The 26,997-nt window shown below is 37.8% G+C and overlaps 1 protein-coding gene across 1 annotated transcript in view; it reads left to right on the forward strand.

Moving 5' to 3' along the window:
* LOC149772947 (von Willebrand factor D and EGF domain-containing protein-like) overlaps positions 1-26,997 on the forward strand; it is an 83,548-nt gene that overhangs the window by 17,879 nt on the left and 38,672 nt on the right. The window contains exons 5-9 of the mRNA XM_089947028.1: positions 1,028-1,293; positions 1,426-1,512; positions 2,052-2,426; positions 3,903-3,985; positions 23,405-23,471. Of these exons, the coding sequence (XP_089803154.1) occupies positions 1,028-1,293; positions 1,426-1,512; positions 2,052-2,426; positions 3,903-3,985; positions 23,405-23,471 (878 nt within the window). The remainder of the gene's footprint in view (positions 1-1,027; positions 1,294-1,425; positions 1,513-2,051; positions 2,427-3,902; positions 3,986-23,404; positions 23,472-26,997) is intronic.

Below are 26,997 nucleotides of genomic sequence, written 5' to 3' on the forward strand. Positions count from 1 at the left end.
ATTTTGTAAATATAAAACATTTATTGCAAATGACAGCTATTTAAAGGAAATTTAACGATTCACTTCCTTTGCTGAAAGTATATTTAAAGTTTATTTTTTGTTTATTCCTCATCCACGTATCATGAAAATTGACAATGGGGCCATTCTGCGACTTCCTAAGTTTCTTGGATATCTCATGAATCGTTCTAGCTGACGTTCTGCTATTTTGGAGGGCTAGAATCTCACGCTGTTTCGTTATTAGTGAGTCAGACCAGTAGTTGTTTGTTTTTTTAAAAGCGAAATGGTAAACTGACCTTTATGTTTCTATTATATTGTATTGTGCGGTTTAATGTTATGGGGAAAGAATAATAATGGAAATATAAATGAATACAAGTCGTACAATAAATGAGAAGCTCCCTCGCTCTATTTCTGGCTTGTAAACCCCTCTTCTTCAGCAGGAGGTGTTTCTGAATTTGCCTCAAATATTGCTGACACCATTAATTTTATTAGCTATTTGGGTACAAAACACAGTGGCAATTATGTTTGTACTACATTCTTTCAAACCAAGAACGTCACTGTGACCTTCATTTATGTTTTACTATGATAAGTTAAGTTTATGTGTTTATCTCACGGCCACATAGATTTGTACGTACCATACATATTGCTCTTTCTGTCCAGTGCAGTTTAAAGCAGAAATAAATAAGTTTATTCAACTGAAAACTTTCCATATCATTTACTATACATTGCTTATTGTACTAGGCTAGCATCAATAGGTTAACTGTGTAATATACCGGTGAATGAATAAGTATTACAAGAGGGATTACGTGTATTTCTTGAGAGGTCTAGGCTCTAATAACTAAATAACCTAAGTATTGATGCATGTACTGGTGGCACTCTTATTCCAAACCTTCGAACCAGTAAATCATGTTTCTATTTATGAAAAATAAGGTCTAAATCAGACTTCAAACACAACGATCTTTAGAAAGAAGTTCAGGAGACCTATGATTTCGGTGATTACCTTCTGGTTCTCCACTCACTTTCATTGCAGATAATTATCCAACATTTAACGCAAGGCTACAGGTCATACCTACGTTGCCATCTACCGACGTGGACAATCAGAATGAAAACCAACTGCATTTTCAATGTTCCATCTCCACCATCGACTCGTACAAGAAAAATGTATTTGACGTGGAATGGGTAATAGATGACAAGAGTATAACAACAAAGACAGACATACCATACAGGACCTATCAGAAAGACTCAATGCTAAATAGAGATACGTGGATGACTGAGAATATAACGCTGGGGTTCAAGGTAGGGCTTAATTGACGCATGCATTCATAAATAAATGAAATATTTAATGTTAATTATTTTCTTTTAGATATTTTTTGCATTTATTACTATGATGATTAAAGTTGATAATACATTTGTACATTTATATTATAGGTACGCTGTCGAGTTCGTGCGAAAGACGCAGTAGGTTCAATGCCATCTGTATGGGTAGAAAGTGATTATTTTTATGCGGGTGTTACGGTGAGTTAATGAGAAGTACGATTTGTTAAAACCATCCGTAAGAAATTATACACTTACCATTTGCTACTATGAGGGACCATATAAAAATTTAGATCAGTCGTTTGTTTTCCTCTAAAGTGTGTTCACCCTTTTTAATAAAAATATAACATTTGGAGATACAAATCAACAATGTTAACTTTTTATCTTGCGCGAAAAAGAAACAACATGATGTCTCGGGTTGCGCTCATCAAGGCAGCAAATGTTTTATTGATAGTTCTGAATGATTTGATAACATATTTGCTCATAAGCTATTTTGACAAAAAGAATATTATTTAAGAATTTATTTTGTTCTCTTGTTATACTTTACTCTATATTGGGAAGGGTTTTGAATGATTCGGGCACTTTACAAATCTAAAATTCAAATTATTCAACGTAGTGCTGCTAAAGGACTTGTATGCTTATGCATATTCTAGCATCAAACGAGCTTTTTATGAGAACTAATAATATCAATATAGATAAAATGCAAATATAGATACCATTCTTGTATTATATTTATCCAGCTGTCACGAACAACTTTGACGGTTACCGGTGGACAACAAGAACAAATACAGCTTCGTCTTACTGTGCCCGTTGCCTGTAAAACAAAAAATCAAAGGAGATTGCCCTGTTCATTTAATTTTGAAATCTACGACATCCAAGAGCAACAGGATTACTCGACTGGATTAATTTGTCCCACCGATAATACTACCTTTAAAAGAGGCTCTAGCTGCGGTGTGACAATTGATGGTTGGAACTGGAATAGGGGTTATTATCTGCGCATTACAACAAAGGCCACCACCACTTACAATATGAAGTACACAGCGCGAATCCGAATGAAATCCTATCAATTCAATATTGACAAGGCTTGGTCCTACTACTCGCTCCCAGATATTATTGTAAGTACTGTTAAAAAGACAAAGAAAAATGCATTACCCTTCTGTACTGAGAATACATGTGAGAATACATCAGGTCTTAAAATTTTGGCAAAGATTATCTTACTGTTAAAATGCATGTGGTTTGGGTCTTTTCGGTCATTATTTTAAACAGATTCTTATTCTGTTAACTTAAGTGATTTCAGCTACAAACTGGAGGTAAACGATAAGGGATATTTCTGACTTAAAACTGAGATAAAACAATAACCTAAACAGATCGTAAATTGTATTATGGATCGTAAAACGCATTAAATGTTAATTTATATGACAATTTCCAACACAAGATATGCAAATGTGCCAATGTAATATAAGCTTTATATGTTATGATACCTTTGCAGCCTTCTGGGACTTCAAGTACTGATTGCTATAAGTACGATACAATAAAACAATTTATTTGACTTCAAGCGCTTAACTATTTTTAAAGCCTAAACATTTGTAGAAATTACAATGCCCATACTATGCATTATTGCCATATAACCAAAATTAATTTTATGCAATAGTTGCGTTTCCTCAAAAGGTTTTGAGGAAGATAGAACTTCAGACAGACCGACGAACAAACGGAAGGTATTACAATATCACTGAGGTTTTTTTGAAAAACCGCTGGTATAATAAAGTATACATAGTATGGAATAAATGGTACATCCAGTAGTATAACGATTTAGGGCCTACTAATATTTGAAAACAGCGAGAACCAACAGGTTTTGTAAAATTCAACAAATAATTTATTTCCCGAGAATACAAAAAATAAAACTAAAAATGACTTACAGTATAGCGATTTAAATTCCAAATAATCCTAGAATTACTAACCCAAATCCTAAAGATTAAAGTTCTGAATAATCTTAAATGTTATTTCAAATAAACAATCCCAACGCAAATGAAATGATGTGCACAACAAGAAAACTTATTGCTGTTTCATATATGTTTACCCGTTTACCTGACCTAGGTAACAATTAGCATTTTCAGAAGAAAAACTAATATATATTTTTGTTCTAGAATGTTTGCAAGATAAAATCTTAGGTATGATTAGAAGGTATGTTACTAAAATTATAATAAAGAACATAGTAAATACAATGTCCTTGACTCAGCCCGAGATAAATATGTTTACTTCTATTAATAACGATCCAAATATTAAACTCACAAACATAGAGAAAATATCAGCGATGTAGTAGTTGTTTACAGAATTAAAATAAAAATCAATGATTTTGGTCAGGTACACGGTGAACATGATTTAAACAAGGTCAGCTACAAAATTACAATTTTAGCTTATAATGAAAAACAGTAATTAAAAAAATAACAAACAATGCAAATTAAATATACATAACAAGCATATATTTATCAAAGTGTGGTGATTATGAATTAAAATGTTGTATTTGATTCTGATCTAAAGATATATTTTAAATAAATTAAATTTACTACTATTCCGACACTCATTTCTTTCAGGTGATAGTCACCGACTCAGTGCCAGTTACCTATGGTCGAAGTTGTCACTCTTATACGGATCCCGTTATGAACACATTTGATGGGTCAGTATTCACCAGTTCCTTTTTTGTCGCCTTTGTGTCTTTAATGTGTTAGAATATGATATATATTTTATCAATCTGGATTTCAGCAGCAGAAGGGGGGAATCCTACAAACTTATTTTTGAAAAATAACACTTCCATGATAATCAAACAAAAATAAAGCCTTATTGTGATAAAATAACCCTTATTTTTAGTAAATAAAAACCCGCTTGAGAAATCTTTAATTTCCAGCGGAGTCTTCAGACGGGTTCATCTCGTCGAACTGTAATTGAAAAAAGTTACACAGTGTTAAAAAATTTGGCGAGTGCGCTTGCGCACCAAGAAGAGTTTTCCTTCGGCGGCAAAGCATTTCTCTCGCGTTAACGCGCAAAAAACGCTCTGCGTTTCCGGAAATTAAATCGTGGACAAATAAATAATGGCAAATATTGGCGAATCTCGTACAACTAGACTAGCACGAGAACGACTATCCGCGATTAAAAAATTTCTTCCCGTTCGTGATTCCGTCAGAGAAAAATTAAAAGCAAGGCAAGAATCGCGAGTTGAGTTTGCAACATCTGCGGAGGAATTATTTAAGCCTATTACAACAGCTACTGGTGAAGTTAAAACTGCAATTGTAGGAAAATCTGATCCTGCCGACCCTACCAAATCAAAACGAGGGTTACTTCAAGCAATAGAAGAACTTAAGCAACAACAGGCAGATGCAGGTGCTGTAGTTGATCCAGGTGCCGCCGGAGTAGTGACAGTTGCTAAGGAAACATTTATTAATAAATTTACCGAAGATGGTATTACTGAGATAAAAAATATTCCGCTTACTAACGTGGATGAACTTAAGGAGTTTTCTGCTTGGATTGTCTTAAATTATCCTAACCGGCAAGATTTTCTAAAACCAGGAGCTGCCTCGGGTATGACCCAGACTGATTGGAGGGATTATGTTTACAAAATAAACCGAGACATTCCTCGAATATCTAGCAGAGATGATACCTATAATTTTATAAAAACTGGTGTAATTGGGGTTAATAAGGAATTAAGAGACCGACAAATGAAGACAAAGGAAATGGAAAGGCAGGCAAAAATACAGGAAATGGAAATAAAAAAGCAGGAAAGGGAGGAAAAAAAGAAGAAAAAAATAGAGGAAAAAGAAATGAAAAAACAGTTAAAACTACAAGAGAAGAAACCACCAGCTCTAAAAACAGAGGAGGAGGAAATGAAAAAACAGACAAAACTACAAAAGAAGAAACCACCAGCTCTAAAAATAGACCCGGTAATGACACTTTCTGATCCAGTTGACATCGAGTATGAGTTAAGAAAAAAACTTCCGCGTAAACCTCCCTCCCGACGCTGGTCGCCACCTCTCTCTCCTTGGAAAGAGGAAGAATATAGGGTTAACCCTCCTTATCCTCCTACTCCTCCTTATCCTACCCCTTCTCCGAAGGGAATGGTGGAAGGCGAAATGATAGAATTACGAGATAAAATACAAAATAAATTAAAAGATTTAAAGGAGAAAAAAGAAAAATTAAGAAGTGAAACACCGAAAGAGAATACCTACTCTAAGATAGAAAAGATAGAAAAAAAGGAAAAAGCTCTGTTTGATGAATTTGTTAAAATAACAGCAGAACTAAAGAGAACAGGAGAAGGTTACACTGGTCGCGGATATAACAACCACATCTGTCCTGACAATATCGTTAATGATGTATCACGGTTGGAAGTTCTCATAGGAGGAAAACGCGCCGGAAACAACTCTCATGAAATCATAAATGAAGCCGCAGATATTTGTCAGAGACTATTTCAGCGTGGCATTATGGATATCGGCATTTACCGGGGACTTATTGATGAACTCGTGGATGGTTACTACAGCGACTAGTAATTAAATTTGCTAGCAAATTCAGTTAGATAAACAATAATTAAATAAAATGATCGTGCACAATTCTCAGCCTGGACACGCTAGTGTATTGCAGGTCCGCGTAGTGAACTCGCGATTACCAGTCTACAAAGTAACTTACGGTGATGGTCTCGGTGATACAATTACTGGTTTGTTTTCAAGAATAGCCCCTAAAGCGATTCCAATTGCAAAACAATTGTCGATGAAAGCTATTGATGTTGTCAAAGATAAAGCCCTTGGCGGTGTTGGTGAACTTGCCACGAAGGCATTTCAATCAATCAAAGACAGATTGACACGATTAATTCGCAGACCAAAAACTGTTAAATCACCACCACCGGTGAAACTTGCCAGTACTGAACTTATGCCAGCGGGGATCAGTAAAGTAATAAATCAGGCCGCCAATCAAAAACTTGCAGAGCTTGTAACCCAAATACCTGAACAAATAAATACGAGCCTGATATCAGGAAGCGGAATTGGAAATGGAATTTCTCGAAGTGGTCTTCGTTTTAGACGACAATAATTTTATATAAAATGTTTAAACGCGTATCTGATCCAGCATTTGATATGGAATCACCAATACTCAAAGATGAATCTGTTCGCGATTATCAGTATTATTCTTACGAAGCAAGAAATCCTAATCAGCGAGGACGAATTGAATTACAAGTTCAGGACACAAGTAGATATTTCTTGCCCGCTGAAGCATTTCTTGAAGTCACGGGGGAACTTGTAACAGATGTCCCCGCTGATACACCATACGACGCTAATATCCAAGTTGGGTTTGTTAATAATGGTATCATGGCACTATTTAGAAGTGCCTCATACAGCATTGACGGGAGAGAAATTGAAACAATTCAGGATAACGTTGACGTTGCCACAACAATCGTCGGATTAGCACGATACTCAGATGATTACACCAGATCGGCTGGTCCGACTATGATGTTCGCTAAAGATAATTATGATGAACCAGATGGTAGACCTATCATTATTAGACAACCATACGACCGTGCTGCTCCTGCTGCTCTTAGTAATGCTGTTGAAGATTTATATTTTCCCAACCATAATTATAATTTAGGATTTAAGACGCGTCAATTAATGTTGGGGGATGTAAGGAGGAGATTCTCATGCGCAATTCCACTGTCTCACATCTTTGGGTTCTGTAGAAATGTCAGAAAGGTTATTTTTGGAGCTAAGCACACAGTTGTATTTGTGCGAAAAGGTGACGACAACGACGCTATCTGGCGAGACGATGATCCCGCTGTCGCTGCCGGTAAAGTAATATTATCAAAGCTTGCGTTGTGGATGCCAGTAATGTCTCCATCACTCGCTGAAGAGCAACGGTTACTCTCTTTTATGGACACAGGCGGTAAATCACTGATATCATGGTTAACAACAACAACAGATTCTATTCAAGGTGCTGGTGTTGGACAATTCACGTGGCATATCTCATCACAGCAGGGTGTATCAGCGCCACGACACATTTTTATAGCACTTCAGGCTAACGCACGAGTAAATAGTCAAGCACGATCGCATATGATATTTGACAAACTTAATGTCTCTGAGGTTTCGCTGCGAATAAACGGACATCAAGAACCATCCGAGGATATACTGATAAATTATGAGCGAAATGAAGTTGCGCGCGCGTATCATCGTTTGATGACATTTATGGGGCGTGATCAAAATATTGATACCGGGTTGCAGATATCACAGTTGGATTTTACAACGCTGTATCCGATTTATTACTTTTCGTTGGAACATCTTGATCTAACAAAACAATCTGTCGTTGATATACACTTCAGGGCTAACGTTGGTGAGTTTCCCGCTGCAGTTGTTGGTCCACCTGCAATTCCTGGTGGTTTTAGAGCTGTCGCGGTTATACTCTCCGACAAAGCAATGCTACTTGAAGGTGTTGGTGGACGAATGAGAGTTATTGACGCTCCCGTAGAAAATATGTAACAATTAAATTAGTTTCTGAAATATAATGTCATACAGTCACGTTAATGTCACCTTGACTTCCGGTCAAACAAAGAAATTGCAATCGAAGAAAGCAAGTGTGTGTGGGACATCAATAACACTAAAACGAGATCAACTTGGTAGTGGTCCAAACAAATTGTCATTGACGGCCACTCAGCTTAAACATTTTAATAAGGCGTTAACAGCAAAAACCGGTGTACGACTTGATTTTTCTGTTGCAGCTATCAAAGATATGACTAAAACCGGTGGAATATTTCCTCTCATCCCAATACTCGCCGCTGCAATTCCAGGATTACTTGGCGCAGCGGCAAAAGCTGCAGCGTTAGGTGCAGTTGGAACCGCAGCTGGAATGGCACTAAAGAAAGCAACAGGAAAGGGGTACAAAAAAAAGGGGAGCGGACTAAGACTACCGGGAACCCCCGCATCCTGGTATCCAAAACGGGTTTAAAAACACTTCCAGCGTTAAAGCTTCCAGCTTCTAATTTTGATTTACTTGATGCTGTTAAGCGATTACGTATAAAACATTTCCGGGGGGTATTTATGCGAGATCAATTACCGACGCGGCCGCGAAATCCGGAAACTGGAATTATTAATCTCGACAACAAAAACGGTCCCGGAACTCACTGGGTTGCTTACGCGATCGATCCTCGTGGAATTATCTATTTCGATTCGTACGGATTAGCACCGCCAGTTGAGTTTCTCAGGTATGTTTCCAGATTTTCAATTCCAGTGTGGCAGTCGACGCTACCAACACAAACATTAATTGATCCGCCCATTTGTGGAAACGAGGTTCTGAGTGTTCTTGATGCAATCTCAAGAAATCCAGCAACATCTCCTCATCGAGTAGTGCACGAATACACCGCGGCCAATCAAAGATTTCTCACGAGAAACGCTAGCGTTTCCAATGTTTAGCATTTCTGGAAGTCCAAAGGACTTCTCAAGCATTTAAAAAACGGTAACAAGAATAATGGTTGATATTTACGGAAGATCTTCCACGCGAAGAATTAAATCAAGCACAGATGTTGATCTCTCAAAATATGCGACCCGAGATGAAATCGATAATCTTTTGGATCTAGCCGGAATTGACCGAGATGAGGTTGCTGTTTTTCAGGACCGGCAAGGAAAACTGCGAACGAGCAATATTAAATTCGGTGACATACTTCGCAGAGTTCTTGGCGCGTCCAAGGATAACTTCGTTGCATTTACCGATGATGGCCACATCAAGGACTCGAATATATCAATCGTGAACATCAAAGACAGTATTAATAGCGGCGTTGATAAATGCGTGAAAAAGACCGGTGATGTGATGACCGGAGAACTCAGCCTCGGTGGCAAAAAAATAACTGCGTTAGCGGATCCCGAATCCAACCAGGATGCGTCAAACAAGCAGTATGTGGACATCGTCGACGGTAAACTAAATACGATGCGGTTAGAGTATGATGTTCACGTGAGCGGGTTTAAAAGACTCCAAAGAAACTTTCAAAAAATCGGTGAATCCGCGGATAAATTCTTTGGGACTCCTCCAGTCGTCGATGTAAAACTTGCTGATATCAAAACCGATATCAACGATATCAAACAAAAACAAAACAATATAATATCGGGAATTCCTGAGATCGTTAACAAAACCGGTTTGATTAAGGTCCCCGCGGACATTACTCCGGGGGATATCACCAACATCGTATTCACGATCGCATCGGGATTCGCAACTTGGTCACAACAAAACAATACTATCAAACATACTGCAACAGTCACTGGAATATACAGACTGACAATAATCTCTGCTGTAGAATTTAAGATATCTACCAGGCATGATTTAACTAACAGGTTTTCCCGAGTTGCGTCTGTGGTGATAAACAAAACAACCGAAGAAATTTTTACTCTACATCATGAAAATTCACAAGGATTAGACACTGTCAATTACTGGTGGTGTTTGGAATTCGTCGCTGCATTGCCTCCTCGGTAATTAAAGATTACCAGCGATTTTAAATAATAATGTTGAAATCCGAAACATTTCCAATGTCAACATTTCCACGAGAACCGTTAACGGTTCCAGATGCTCAACAATATCGATATAATCAAGTCCGTGAGTGGCAATCCGAGTTAAAAACTGTCATCGAAGTAACCAGTCAAAAGGTAAAAAAATACAAACGACGCATAACAGTGTTAGATATTGCGGTTTATTCAGTATCCGCTGTTGTTGTATCCGCGGGAGTAATATTATCAGCGATTGCTCCGGTGACAGCCGCGGTCACAATCTCGATTTGTACAATAACGTCCGCGGCAGGAGTTTTCAGCATTATAGCAAAAAAAATATCCTCGTGCGCGGTCACAAAATTACACGATTACATGATAAAATTAAATGCAGCCGCGACCGCATATCAGAAATTATCATCGATGATATCATCAGCGTTAAACGCACAATCGTGCGAATCCGCGTCGATATCAGATTCTGAATTCCAACTAATGTCAGATGTGTACAATGATTATTTAAAAACTAAACAAATAAATAATGACAACACCGCAGGAATTACTTCAGCAAATAGTTACAAACACGGCCCCGGTAAAAACAACGATGATTTCAGTATCGTCGACGAAACCAGAATTTAGTATTAATTTTCGAACTCCTATTACCGTAAACGAAATCGCGTTGGCGAAGCTCAGTGTGTATCACAGCTGGCCCAATATCAGGTCAGCGCCATTTTCGGGTCAGCCGCCGAATAATTCATTTGTGTTCTCGTGGAAAAACAAACCTAATGATGTTCCCGAGTGGGATAAAATTACACTGCCCACTGGGAGTTATCAAATCGAGGAAATTAACGCGGAGATACAACGCCAAATAAAACGAATCACCGGCAAGGAATCCAAAATATCTCTGACCGCTCACGAACCAACACTGTCTACGGTCATCGAAATCTCAACTCCGGGATACTCAGTTGATATTTATAACAGCTCAATTAGGTCCGTACTGGGGTGGTCACAAAAACCCCCAAAGATTAAACCGGTTTTACCGCCATCCAAGTTGGATTTCGAAACTGATAAACAAGAATTGCACGACCTCGAGTACAATTATTATTTACTTCTTGCAGATCAATTAGCGGCACAAGCTGGTACTTTAACGACCAATCCTTGGAGTATAGAAGTTCTGCGCGGTGGGGAAAAATTCAATTACCCGTTGGCTGATATACAAACTGAATTATTTATTCCGATCACGCAAGCACATAACCAACAGATAGAACTGTTGCGAGAACACTTTCGAGATTATATTTCTGATCTAACTGGTCTGGAAATGCAAAGCATTTCTACAATCAGTTCTCGTGATAAAATTATTGCAACCGTAGAAAAACTAAACAAACTTGCATCCGCGACAGAAACTATAAATCAAAAAATAATTCAGCTTGTACTGGATTACAAGGATGTTTCCGGTGATGCTCTCAGACAAAACATCAGAGCAGATTTTGCAATTCAGTTTCGCGTTGACATAAATAAGATTTCAGATTTTAAGTTTCCCGGATATAACGCACCCGAGCTACGAAAATCAGTCCAGGATCTCATCGAGGAATCTTTCAAAGATATTCTTGCCGCGTACACGAAAATAAAACCAGAACCGGTTATTCTCAAGCACGATAACAGCAGATCATCCGATGGCAGACACATCTCACCGGGAATTGTAAATATCACAGATGTGGTCGCGGTTAATCTTGTATGTGACGTCATCGACGGTAGCTACAGCGCTGGAAACGTTTCCGACGATAACACAGCCACGCAGGGATTTATTTTGTATACGTTCACACCAAAAGATCCACCGGGTTTTTTGATTGTGCAAGAACCAATTAATCCCGTTTATCTGCGGTGTAATAATCAGTGGTTGTCAACGATAAATTTCAAACTTGCCGACCAACGAGGAAATTTGTTGGACCTGCGCGGTGAAAAAATCTCGGTACACTTACTAGTAAAATCGTAAACGCGGCGATGTAAACATCGCTGGAAGTCCTTGACTTCCAATTATCAACAAGTAAAAAATATATAATGTATTATCACAAGCGAGTATTTATTTACGATAAAGAGATTCTCGAACAAGCAATCAGACAGGCTTTTAAACCCGGGGAACCCCCCTTTGGTTCTCACATTAATATCCGAATAGGTAATCACGGTAATGAAGATTTTTTACTGACAGAAAGTCAATTACAGCAGTTAAAAACGAAAGAGCTTATTACTAGTATTGTGTGTGATCGATGTCAGATTCTTAATTACGCTCACTCGTGTCTGACATCGGCGCAATTACACGATTTACTTCGCGAAAATCTCTGATTGACCGCTCTGCGTTTCCTCACGCGTTAACGCGCCAGTGACAGTATCTCGTTAACGGTTTTACTACTCGCGACTCTGAATAATCTTTGACTATCTTGAGACAGTCTTTGACTGTCCAGGGCTAGTTTTTGATTGGGAGATAATCTTTGAATTTCTTGGTACAATCTTTGATTGTCTTGAGAAAATTTTTGATTATCCTGATACAATTTCTGATTTTTCGCAACGAGTTTCTGATTTTTTTCCGTAATCTTTTTTTTTGCTGCTTCCCATTTCGCTAAGGTCTCCTTTGATCGATTTAACAATTTTTGACTATCCAGGGCCATCCTTTGATTATCTTGAGATAGTTTTTGATTGTCTTGAGAAATTCTTTGATTGTCTTGAGTCAGTTTTTGATTGTCCGCGATAAGTTTTTGATTGTCCGCGATAAGTTTCTGATTATCTTTTGATAATCTTTGATTGTCCACAGATAAGTCTTTCGGAATCGCATCAAGTCGTTGTTGTAGTTGGCGAATTATAAGATCCTTCGATGAAACTTTATTTCGTACCGATGCGGGATTGTCTTGTCGCCAAATATCATAAATTCTTCCGTATCCGATATGATACTGCCGTGCAATATCGCGAATCGGGGTTAGTTCTCGTGCGAGTTTTATTTCTTGTATTTGCTCGTCCGTGAGAGTAATTTTTACCATAATAATAATAACCAGCAGAAAAAAACAGGCAAAAAAAAATAAAATGATAAATTTTTGAAAATCTTGGATTTCATCTCAGATTTTTTTATTTCAGAAATTGTTATTGCGATTACGATAACAATTATTTGGTAATTATGATAACGATTACGGTGACAATTACCAGTAATTGTCCCGGACAGTCAAAGAATTTCTCAGGATAAATTTACAATTCTTCGAGTAGTTTATCAAGTTGCACGGAAAGACCTTTTCCAGCCTTCTCCTTTTCGAATACTTTTCCTATTTGTGTGAGAATAAATTTAATTTTTTTTGCTACCGCGATAAACAATTTTAAATCGCGACCAATAATAATATCAGATCGCAACTGCGTATCAAGTGTTTTTATTATTCGGTACTCATTTTTATGAGTTTTAAATCCTTGTGCGCGGGAATCTACTACATCATCGTACTGTTCTCGCAGCCAAACCGAGTTGAAAATTTCATTTGAGTGAAGTTTAGCAACTGCATCAAGTTCGACGCAAAGTTCATCAACGCGGTCATCATTCATTATATACTAGTATTTTTTTTGTTTAAATTGAGTATATCACTGAGGTATAATCGAAAAATCTTATTCTGAGTCTTCGTCGGACTCGGAGTCATCATCGAAGTTGTCATCGGAGTCGTCAGCGGGTTCACGAAAAGTTACTCGTGTGCGATATTTTGGTACGTAAACAGTTTTTGTTACTCCGGTAATATTTCTGCGAACCGATGCGTGGTTTATATTAAAATATTTAGCCGCGGAACTCATCGACGGAAATTCTATTTCATCGTTGTCAATGACAGCGATTACCGGTTGAGTGATTTTACGAGTCTGCGGTGGTTTATTAATACTATTTTCTTGCTGAGTAACAATTCGCAAGTTTGTCACACGGTTATCTGTTTTATCTCGGTTAATATGATCTACAACCTTTCCCGCGGGAATTAATCCGTGATGACACTCAACAATAAACCTGTGTGCGTAATAAGATTTATATTTACCGTCTTTGGAAACTGTTACCTTGTGATACCCGGAGTTGACTATTTGTCCTAATGGCTTGCCTCGGGTGCAGTGTCTGATTGTTCCATCAGCGGAGGATTCGTAGTTGTTGTACACGGGGTGTTTTTTGAATTCCATGCTACATAAAAGGTAATTTGTTTATCTAAATGATTGATTTGTCTGTTTGCTATGTATTCTTGTACTCCGAGTACGCGATTGTGTTTCCGCAAGTGGTATCTTGCAAGTTCTCGAAAACTTCTCCCTCCGTGACTCAAACATAATTGGGTTTTTCCTCTGACTGCGATACCACAAATCATGCAAGATACGCAGCCGGGGGATCCTCTTTTGATACTCTGATTGTGATTCGCACAAAACTCTCCTCGACACTTTCGATTACAGATTTGATTCGTTGACAGTACTCTCCACGAACAATAGTTTTCAGGCATTATACAATTACGATAATTTTTAATTAGATGTTGATTTGGCCTTAAATATATAGAATGAATCAAAGACTTTTTGATTTTGATTGGTTACGAGCATTAATTCGTGTACGCGGACGACCGAAAAAACTAGTGTTAAATAACAAAATTAGAACAGCTAAGAGAGAGTTTCGTGATGAAGGAGCATCTCACGTTTGGTCAACGCACCGATCTATCTCTGGTGGTGTTGTTGATGACGGCGTTATGACAGATGTTATTGCGAGAATTATCATTGGACGTCTCGGCGCAACGCGGTATCATATACAGATAAAATTTATAACTAAAATCATCGATGATTCTGGTGAAACCAGATGGATTATTCGCGACAAGAGGGAGCCTATACTTGACGCCCGAGGAAGAACTGTTTTACTAAGCGGAAATTCTAGACCGGGAATGTTAACAGGAATTGATACACTGTATTACGCTCGGGCTTACCCGGCGTCGGCGGTCGTTTACGGAATATATCCGGTCACGGCCGGAGATATAAACAGACTACCCCCGATGAAAACATCAACGGTATTAAATTGTGTGGCCGAACGGATAACGGAACATTTTAAAAACGCAACGCGGGGGAATGGTCTAACAACAATCAGACAAAAAAAAATAACCGAATGGGGTAATCGAGTCAAAGATACAGGCGCGTCAATTAATGACGTTGCCGAGTTGGAAAAATCATTAAAATTTCCTATAACGGTATTATCGTTAACCGGTGAACAATTATATAAAAGTAAATATAATCGCAATGGAGCTTCGATAACAATTATTGACCATAACAGCCACGCTTGGACGGACTCAGTTAAAATATTTCCGCGAGATCGCGTCGTAAGGTATTATTCCGGAGATATGTTCGATTGTATTTATCAAATGAGTAAAACCGATCCTGTGTCTGTGTGGTTATTTAAAAGTTCTGAAATTGGTAGTTATGACCAGTTCGTGAAACCAAACGGAGAAATATATAGAACCGCGGAGTTACACGCGGAGATGAGCGCGCTCGCGGAAAGATATCCAACTGATGACGCCGACAAAAAATTGCTAACTTGTTGTTTTACTATTCCAAGTGTTGTCGCACACACGGCACGACAAAAAAATAATTGGAAACCAACTCCGATCTCGCTTCGTGAAGATATCCAACAGAGTTGCGTTGAGTATGGTCACGGAGGTTTATGGAATAAGCCGTTTAACGTCAACGAAATGGTATCAGTGGATATGATTGCGTGTTATCCTGGAAGTTTTCTTGGCGGTGGTGAATGCGATGAATACTTTAAGCGATTTGGACACCCCACAAATTTAATGACACGGGTAGCTATTAACGGACCATTACCTGACTTCGACTTGACGGGATTTGCTCGCGTGGAATCATTCGAATTTGCAGCGCGGCTACATCCTATTAATTATGTTTGGTTTGGCAGACATTTTTCTGAAAAGAAATGGGCTCCGTTTCCGCTATTACGGTTTATGGTTGACAAAAAAATCTTAATATGGGTTATTGTCAGTGAAGCCATTATTTGCTACGCGAAACAAACTTCGGTTTGGTTACCAACTCCACAACGTGGCCCGATTCCCGATGACTTAAAATTAACCTGTGATGATGCGTCCGAAGAAGAATTGCAAGCACTAGCGTGGAAACGCGATGAGCGCAACTGTAAAGATCTCGGCCGAAGATTAATAGGTAAATTTACTCAGGGAGGAGCGTTTGATCATAAACAACATCATAGTCGCTTAATTATGGACGAGGAAGAATTAAAGTTTATTATCGCTGATACTACTGCGAAAGATACGTTTTGTTCTCGCGAGGATATACTACTGTGTGGAGAGCGATTAGGCACGGTTGTTACTTATCTCGACGGTGATTCATCCCAATACACCCATTTGAGATCTTTTATGTTAGCTTATGTTTCTATAAATTTATTGTCGATGGTCAACAGAGTTCCCAACGCGGTGAGGGTTGCGACTGATTCGTTTTACATTACCCAGGAAGAATTAATCGCGTTAGATTTACCAATATCGGATGAATGGGCGACCTGGCGAGTAAAGCAGGAGGAATTACATGTGTATTGTGAATCAGCTGATGTTGAAATTAAGGATGAATATCGTAAATCTTTAACCGTACCTGTAACTCGGTCGTTGCCTTCTGTGTACGATCCAATTGCTAGACACAGAACAGTTTATCTAAACGGACCGGGAGGATGCGGTAAAACAACTCGTGCAATCGAATTATTTCGCGGAGTTGATATGATTGTGCTAACACCGACACACAGACTTGCCAGAGAAATGACACAGCGCGGTGTAAAAGCCTCTACGTGGCACGGCTTTTTCAAATACAGTGGCGGTACGTGGACACCTGAGCGAATGGGAACGAAATATATTCCTGAGAAAATCATCTGGGATGAGATAGACACTGTGTCACTAGATATATTACAACCATTCCTAGATTGGTTGCTAAAGAAAAATACCGCAATAGTGATGTGCGGCGATCACGGTCAACCACCACCATTTATCGGCGAATCTCCTCACGAGTGGTTACGAGGATTTGTTGATTATTACGAGGAAATGTGTGATGACATCAGAGCGATTGATGACAAATTAAAAAAATTTAAAAAGCTGATTAGACTACAAACCAATGAAGTCCAATGTGGAATAATGCGCAAGGTAATTCCTAGGACTTCATTCAATAACTTTTTAACAGCGTGGAAACCAGATGATTTAATTGTCGCAAGTAGAAAATCCGTCAGGGATACACTTCAGCGGCGACTATTTCAGTTACATCAGCAGAAATTTCCAACGCGGGAAGTTCCGTTATGTTATAGACCAGATGATACACGATTGCAAAATATCGACGTTAATATTCCAGGACGCGGATCATCAGAGAAACAAAATTTAGTATTGAATGATATAGTAACAGTTAACGTTGATGCGGTCAAAGATGCATTAGCGATGAGTAAATCACCGTGGACACTAGGATATGCTATGACGATTCATTCCGCACAAGGATTAACTATTTCTGATACAACTGTTTGGATTGTTGATGACCGCATCGAATGGTCAAATTTAGTTTACTTGGCTGTGTCCAGGGTAAGAAAGATGGATCAGTTGCGAAGGATTGTATTAGATACGTCAACGAAGTCAGCCGTTATCACGTTAACACAAAAAGATCAAATAGGAAAAAAATTAGACAGTTACCGACAAAGCGACAAAAAAAATAATAGAGAGTTTAACCTGGATGTTGAATTTGTGTTATCGCTACGTGAGCGTCAGGATAATCACTGCGCGAATTGTAATTGTTTATTATTATGGCAGTATTCGAAAAACGACACAAGACAATTTACCGTAGATAGAATAGACAGTAATCGTGGTTACACACGTAAAAATGTAATGTTGACCTGTCTTGAGTGTAATCGACGCAGAGGTGCTGCTGCAGTTATTTAAGTGTGGATCACTTCCGCGAATTACTTTCGCGAATCACTTTAGTGCAAATCACTTTAGTGATCGGGGTGGTAATTGCGTATCCGCTGGGATCACTTGAAGTTGCTCGCGTGTGAATCCACGCTGAGGAGCTGTCGAATCTAATCTGTAAATTGCGTTTCTCCCAGTTGATCTGGTTATGCTAGATATCTTATGTGTAGTAATACTCCACGTGGGATCGGTTGCTCTTTTTTTTCCTCCTTCTAGTTCGCCTGGTTCGTACAAATACCTAACGATGACATTACCCAGCAGTGGGGACGCTAGCTGTTGTCCACGTGTACTAACACGGGGTATATATTTTTTTGTGATTGCATTTACAGGTTTCATATTGATTGCTCTAGTAATTTCATTATTCAGTGCGTGGATCACGTTTGGCAGTCTTGCAACCCATTCACGAGATCTCGTATCGTAAATGAATTCCCTCGCGTACTGGTATCCGAATAATCTCTCAGCGAGTGTTCTATTAAATCGCTCAACAATTGCCTGATCGTGATGAATTTCAGTGTGTCCTCGTCGCACGGTAACGTTATGCTGCTTTGTCAACGATGACACCGCGCCCTGAAATTCCTTACCGGGATCAACTTGTAATAATCGTGGCCAGCTTAGAGGTCCTCGTTGATAAATTCGCGAAAACGCAGAGGCGACTTCGGACGCTGTTTTAGTCGCTAACGGTTCTGCTTCTTTGTATCTACTGGCAACATCAACTACTGTTAGCGCGTATTTGTATGTTCGGCCACGGACAGTATCATGAGGCAGGAATAGTATGTCAGCCTGATGAACTTCATTAGGAGTACTAACATCAAAATGTGCAAAGTTGATTCGTCGAGGTGGTGGTAGGTAGATTTGCCACACTGCTTGTTTTGACAGCCAATTTTTGGCAACCTCGCGTGTTACTAATGCCGCGTTGGCGAGTTTATTAATTGCTGAGTTACCTCTCCAGTATCCGATTGGAGAATAATAAATCGCTTGCATTTTTATTTAATTATCCAGCCCCGATTACTAATTTAGATTTCATCGCTGATCTTATTAACCAATTAGCGAGTGACTCCTTAAATGATTTATTTTTTATGGCGCCAAGTGCGTGAATTAATTTCACATCCGCGATATGCCTGTCTTGCAGATCTTTACTTCGATAAGCAATATCATGCAAATGACACGCTGCGTCAATAGCGTTTATCGGATACTCTCCCGGTTTTGGTTTAGATTGTTCATCAAGTCTAATATCTAGTCGAGTCCCTGGACCACAGTAATTATATCCTGGGAGATGTTTTTCTCCGGGATATTTACTCCAAGGGGTACCTGGAAGTCGTCCGAGGGCGGCTGCGATGTCACATCCGCTGACTTTGTCAAGCTTTTTTTTTGAAATCTAAATTTTTTTGTGCCGCATTGCGTGCAAGTACCAGAAAGTGCTTGCCTGTTATTTTTTGTTGTAATAGTTGTTAGATCATTTGTAGAGGTTCGAGCCTTGCACTTTACACAATATAGATCCATAATTATTATTCCTTATATACAAATGGAAATCACTGATTTTTCTGCTACGCGAAAGAAAGAACCAGTCAAGCATAATTCAGTGCTACCAAACTCGATCCGGATGATTATTATAGGACCGTCAGGATCGGGTAAAACACAGCTGTTACTGAACTTGATAATGAAATGGATGAAGTGGGATAAGATGTATTTGGTAGCACCATCTGTAGATGATCAGCGATGCTATGATGTTATAAAAGATTTTAACGAGAGTGCAAAAGCGCTGAGTGACGAGGATGTTGTTGAATTTATAACTGATATTGAAGAAGCTCCGTCTGTGGAAGACCTCGACGGTGAAATAAATAACCTAGTAGTGTACGATGATGTGATGCTGGACAAACAAAAAAATCCTGCAAGAATATTTTCCCGGGGTCGGCATAAAAACACTGATGTGATTTATGTTACGCAGCGTTATACACAAATACCAAAAGTAATTCGCGATAACTGTAATCTTCTTGCTGTGTTTAATGGAGTTGATGTCCACACGTTAAGAAATATTCATCAAACTTGGTGCAGCGGAGACATGGACATTAATAAATTCAAAAATTTCTTTAGTCGCGCTCAAAGAACCCCGCACGGATTTGTTACGATAAATTTACACGACCCGCGGATACGATACCGTATCGGCCTTGATACATTGTATGGTTAACATAAAAATGATTTCTTGGAAACGCAGAGCGGTTTTTGCGCGTTAACGCGAGAGAAATGCTTTGCCGCCGAAGGAAAACTCTTCTTGGTGCGCAAGCGCACTCGCCAAATTTTTTAACACTGTGTAACTTTTTTCAATTACAGTTCGACGAGATGAACCCGTCTGAAGACTCCGCTGGAAATTAAAGATTTCTCAAGCGGGTTTTTATTTACTAAAAATAAGGGTTATTTTATCACAATAAGGCTTTATTTTTGTTTGATTATCATGGAAGTGTTATTTTTCAAAAATAAGTTTGTAGGATTCCCCCCCTCTGCTGCTATTTCTTATTTACCCAGATATGTTTGTTTATCTCCCTCGCCCACAGCTGTCAAATTAATCCTCTTTGAGTTCTCTTTTAATAAAAGTAAATGGTTCTTAAATCGTTTTTTTATCTTCATACAATTTGTTACCAAAATAAAATTGCAACGATTATACCTACTGGTGTGCCTAATAACATGGGAATAAAGTGAATATGAAAACCTATATCAATATGTATCATATTCTCTCAATGGATAATAAAAGAGGTATACATTTACAAAAGATCCACGTAATGAAAACGCTATCGCAATACTATATGTAGCACACTGGGCATCGTTTGTGATGACATACAAACAAAAATAGAAAACGAACACAAATAACTAACACATTCAACCAAATACAAAGAGTTATCAAATGCGTAATTGTACATAAAATTAAAGTATTTATTTATTAAGCAGTACGATTCAAATGGATGAACAAAGACTATTAACGCATGTCGAATTTATGATATCCTGAAATCATTAGCTACAAGAGAGATACGTTTTTCTTGGGGCGTTGGTTGGTGTATGAGTAAGGTTGGGGACGATCTTAGGAGATGAAAAAGATTGTAACTATTGAACACAGTGCAGTTACATTTTGTCCAAACAGGGGATTATTGCTTTAGGAACCATAGGCTTCTGGAAATAATAGCCTTTGCAACGATTTTGATCTTTTTGCTTCATAAATATTTGCTATTTAATATAAATAAAAGAAATTAATAATGAGAAATAGCAGTAAACGGAACAGGTCATCAAAACCTATTTTGTGTGATCACCCACCTAAAATCCAAGAAAGACTATGTTAGCGTAAATCAGTTTTGTTGAAGCATCCCATTTGTACAAGGCGCAGCGGATATCTAGTTCAGAAGTATTATACCACGGGTTTTGAAAGCGAAACTATCCGCTAAGGGTACATTCATGACATTAAAGGTAAAACTGTTAATTATTACATACCCATTTGATCTTACGTGACTTATTTGGCGTTCGGTACAGCTGTTCAATCGGTAATTCTTTATGGCGCTTACTGTACATCTAAAATTGCCATATCGCACACCCAGCCTGGAACTAAATAGTTCATTTATAAACTATCAGGAATGATTTACCGCCATAAATTTTAAATTATTCAAAATTCCATCACACGTTTTTGATTTTAATAAATGCTATAATACTTGATGAAAATGTCCTCTTTTGCCATTGTGGATAATAGGAGAGTACCGTAAGGAACGACTGACAGTTCATTTGCATTTCACGGTATCTTGGTCGAGAAATTAGAGTTAGTTGAAGGGGACAACACAATCTTCGACAGAATGTTTGACAATGTGTTCTCTGTTATACCTGGTTCACAAAGTGACATCAAACATGAGAAAGAGTACTTTGCCGCCAAAATCTTGTATTGAAAGTTTTAAAACTCCAGACAAAGCAGGAAAGATTTAGGGAGTATGTCAATATTTAAGGTCTGGTTAGAAATGCAGCACGTTTGGAGAAAACTGTAACCAGTGTTTAATTCCAAAGAGACAATCAACAATGTCAATCATCTAAATTGCCAAACGTAGCTAACATCGATTTCAGCTTCAGACTTTTACAAATATGGTCTGCATAATTATTACCATGTTGTTTATCACTGGAGCACATGAAGAGAACTGCATGTTTAAAATTTAAATTTTTGGACTGTTCAAGTAGAAAATAAAGAGATGAAAGCAAAATAATATTCCAATATTTTCTTAGAAGTTATCTTGTCACAATATGTCTGAATGAATATTGAAAGGCTCTTTCGTATGTTAGAAAGAGACTGAACCTTATATTTCTTTAAAATATTGATATAATTATCATTTAAGTGCAATGCATCAATAATTTATAGTACTAAATGAAAACATAAAAATACAGAGTTAAAATATGCAGTAAATTTATGAGCTTTCTGTATAAACTTGAATATCCTTAACTACTGTTAGTCTGTATATTTTCCACTGGAATTTGCTCGGACACAGAGTGTTTATTCACCGAGCAAATTGTAAGAAAACGGACTACATACGTGGCCCAAAACATATGTTCCCTTTGAGAAGTTAGAAACAAAAGCACTTGCTTGTGACTGCATATTAAAGATATTTATATATCAAATACATTTTTTTCACATTCAAAGCTGAGGAGTAAATTTATATCTACAATGCAGACAGACCGATTAAGCCTCTGCATAGTATATATCTAGGCCTAGACCTGGTTACGTACATTTACATGTTAAGGGTTGCACAATGCCTTTCATAAAACACCAGATACCTAACTAATTTTTAAAAATTATACATCTAAAATTATTTTAAAAGAATGTATCAATAAAACGGGGATATGTAACAAATAAAAAAACCACAATAAATATTTTGTTCTGAGAAGTTGATACAAAATCTCGTATGATACGGCGTAGGGACATAATTTCGGCCTGGTGGCCTCGACATACCTACGGCATATCAAACTCGTTATTTCCTCGCAATCGGAACAAAACACGTATGTAGTTTTGTTTTTGTATCAAGTGAAACTATTAGCTGATTTTAATTAACGTTTTGTGCAGAGAAAGCCAAATTCAAATACTTATATCACTTATATGCAGCTGTATAACAATTCCCTGGTCAGAATATGTACAGGGTTAATAAATCGAATGTCGGCCTAGTATAAATAAGTTTGCTATTGTATTGCTGGCTTTATACTGGTACAGAACAATAATACCACTAATTTTCGCTACTTAGTTGCTCAAAAATTTTGTACTGATTTTTGTTTATTTTTCCTACAATTGTGGAAAGTGATATGTCCCATACGTCTGATATATTTTTTTGGCTTAACAGGAAGATCGCGGATACATTTATTTCATCAAGTCCATATTTTCAAAGAGTCAACCGCGTCAGCAATTTTAGTTTCTGCAGGTCAGATAATATAATTGCAATGCTGCAAGCAAGTTTAATTTGCAAATTGACATACATTACGAATAGGTTTGTAAATTTGATGCTTTTTGCTTCAGTAATCGTCAAATGACCACGTGGCTACATGCTGAAGACCTTTCCTTTTAATTATCAACCGTCCTAAAGAGGAAATAGATTTTATTTTGTTTCCCACTGCACTGTTTTACAGATCTTGGTATGTGGCACCACATGCGGGAGAATTTCTTCTTTACAGAAACAAGCGAAGAGCAATAGAGGTAAAAGGGTTGATTATCTTTGGTATATACTTGCAATTAAAACGGAAGAAAATAAATATTTGTGGTTGTTTACCAAGTAAGTGTGTAATAAATTTATATCTTTTGGCAAGAAGCAGATGATAACGATTGTAGTGACTTCTCACATTTTGCTTCGTATTAATATCATGCATCCAAAACTTTAAACATAAATTATAGTTGTGTAATGTGTATTATGGTTTTCCTATAGCATGACTCTGCATTCTGCATTGTATATGTGTACCACCAAGCGGTAGGGAGGGGGAACCCACCTACTTTTTGAGCAAACGATTTCGACCCAAGGACCCTTACAAAGGTAAAATAACGCGACAAATAACTCGAAATCGAAATTTCTACCCTGTCTCTCCCGGAGTGTCTCACAAGTGAGACTCTTCCAGAGTGTCTTCTGGGGGGGGGGGGTAGTTTTTTTGTTACTTTTTTTCGCGTTAGTGTTTTCTAAAAAGGTATGCACGCGTATTTACTATCTTGTCGCTTATCTGTGGCTGCGCCCTCTCTGCTGCTTTATCCAAAGATTTTATCAAGGCCTATACGATATCATGATCAGCTGTCATGTAAGTTTCTTGTTATAAAATCCATGAAGAGTTGACTGCTTGTGAAAAGAGGTTTTTAATTTTAATTATATCCATATCACCGCTTCACCAAGTGTGATGAATATTTCGTAACGTATAAATATCAACTCCGTTAAGTACAACTAAAATATTACAATTGTCTCTGATCACTTTTGGCATTTGTGTATACCGCTGAGTAACGTAAATCACGTCTGTGTTTTATATGCCTGCCCCTGGAAAATGTTCTAGCTGGATTTGATTGTTTTTCCAGCATCACATCATCATATACCACTAAACTCCATCGAGGTCATCTACGGACGGCGCTTCATCAATATCAGTAGTAAAATCAATAGTATCATCGCCGCTTTCATTTAACAATATTGCTCCATCACGCAAGATGACATTACAATCTTTAAGCACTTCATAAAATCTCTGATCATCAACTGATGGTGCTATCAAATACAACTTATCCCATTTGATCCATCTCATTATCAAATTAAGCAGCAATTGTGTTTTGCCAGACCCGGACGGCCCAATTATTATTATTCGGATAGAATTAATTAGCTCTGCTTAATGTTTGACCGGCTCCTGCTTTCGTGTCGATGAGAAATCAATTACATCCATGTTGTAGAAATATAATAAATAATATGGATCTATAATGTGTAAAATGTAGAGCACATACTCCTACGAGTGGACTAACAACTATAACAACAGAAAGTAAAAGGCGTGCGGCTACAGGCAAGTGTGAACGATGTGGTACAAAACAAATATTAATTTATTTCCAACAAGACCGGTGATGATATCGCTACGTCGTTGGGAAAATTACCAGGAACTCCATGGACTAAATACCCAAGAGAAAAACATCTTCCATGATATAATTATTGCGGTCCTGGTACCAGACTTGATATCAAGCTTGATAATCAAGATCAGCCAATGCCTGGTTAGTATCCAGTAAACGCTATTGATAAAGCGTGCCACGCTCATGGTGTAGCTTATCGAGTAAAGGATCTTCAGCAGCGACATATTGCAGATATGAAATTAATTCATTAATTGGTGAAATCTGCGAGTATTGGGAAACTCCGTTTCCTAAGCTGGTAATTAATCATCCGATTATTGAAATAATGGAATCGATTTATTATAGCCCAAGAGGATCCTGGAGTAATAGAACAGTGATTAGTAATCTCGCCGACGCAGCAAACGTTGCACGTTCTGTTGTTAAAGAATGGTTAGCACGACAAGCAATATGGCAAATTTACCTACCACCGACTAAACGAATCGAGTACTCACATTTTTATGTCAGTGTTCCTAAGGAAGTTTATCAGGCGGATATATTATTTTTACCACATGATACGATAACAATTGGTAGACGTCGATTAACATACAAATACGCGCTGACTATCGTTGATGTTGCAAGTATATACAAGGAATCGGAACCATCATCATCTAAAACAGCAACTGAAGTAGCTTCTGTGTTTGAACGAATTTATCAAGCTGTTGGTCTACGATCGCCACAGCTGCTACAGGTTAATCCTGGTAAAGAAAAACAGAGCGCAGTATCATTGCTGGTTAAAAAACATAAGGTCAAAATTAGACGATGACACACTGCAATTCATCGCGATCAGACAATTGTTGAACGATTTAATCGAACACTTGCTGAGCGGTTATTTATATATCAATACGCAAAGGAAATAATTCAAAAGAATATAAGACCTCGTAATGGGTTGCAAGATTAGCAAATGTTATAACTGCGTTAAATAATGAAATTACTCGAACAACTGCCATGAAACCTATTAGCGCGGTCACAAAACAACGCATACCAATACAATTAACGTTTGTAATGTGCTATCGCCCCTACTTCGATTACACTCAAAACAGGTCAGCATCAAATTTTCACGTATATGACCAAACTTACTATTAATTCTATCAACAGTAAATTGTCTTCGATTATTAAGAATATTGCTCAATAACATTACTGTGTTACAGCTCATAAAATGATTATATTGCTGTTGTTTTAACGTCATTATAAATTCAGCGTCAAGATCAAAGTCGTGCTTATTTATTTTGCCACAATGTTTATAGCTAACTAATTTTTTTCTTACTATATCATTGTCAATAACATAGCTATTACCAATGGTTTGATTATTTTTTCTGTAAAATCTATGATAACCCTCCGCAACTGAGATATTCTTCTCACCCTAGACACTGCGAGGTAAACTAAATTTGGCCATTTGATACGATCATCCACGATACAAACATTCGTATCAGAGATGGTTAATGTTTGAGATGAATGAATTGTCATTGCGTATCCCAGCGCCCATGGAGTTTTCTACCTGACGGAGTCAGGGGTTAAGGTGCTCTCAACAACACTGACATCAGCTAAGAAAATATCATTTAATACGAGATTCTGTTTTTCTGACGATCCTGGTATATCAACGTTGATATTCTGCCGTCGCATATCAACTGGTCTATAACACAATGGTACGGTTAGATTTATAAACTTTTTTATTTGCAGCTGAAATAACCACTGTTGACGTTATCACGAACTACCTTTCTACTTGCCACTACTAAATCATTTGGTCTCCACACTTGCAGAAAATCGTTCCTAGAAGTTCCTGAAATTAATTTTCGCATTATTTCACATTGAACTTTATTCGATTGTAGTCTGATTAATTTCTTAAACTCCCTTAATTCTGGATCAAGAGATCTATGATCATCAGCTACTTCTTCATAATAATCTATACAATTCTTTAACCATTCATGTGGAGATAACCCAACAAAGGGTGTTGTTTGAACACGTCGCACATGACCACGGCTGTATTATTCAACAATAACCAATCGAGAAACATTTTTAATGTTCTTTAGATAATGTGCATACTTTGTCCCAAATGATGATTCTTAGAATATATTTCTCGCCCATTCGATCAGGAGTCCATGCGTCCAAA

Source organism: Sinohyriopsis cumingii, unplaced genomic scaffold (genome assembly GCF_028554795.1).
Source record: "Sinohyriopsis cumingii isolate HCF-2022 unplaced genomic scaffold, ASM2855479v2 utg000957l, whole genome shotgun sequence".
Classification (NCBI taxonomy): domain Eukaryota; kingdom Metazoa; phylum Mollusca; class Bivalvia; order Unionida; family Unionidae; genus Sinohyriopsis; species Sinohyriopsis cumingii.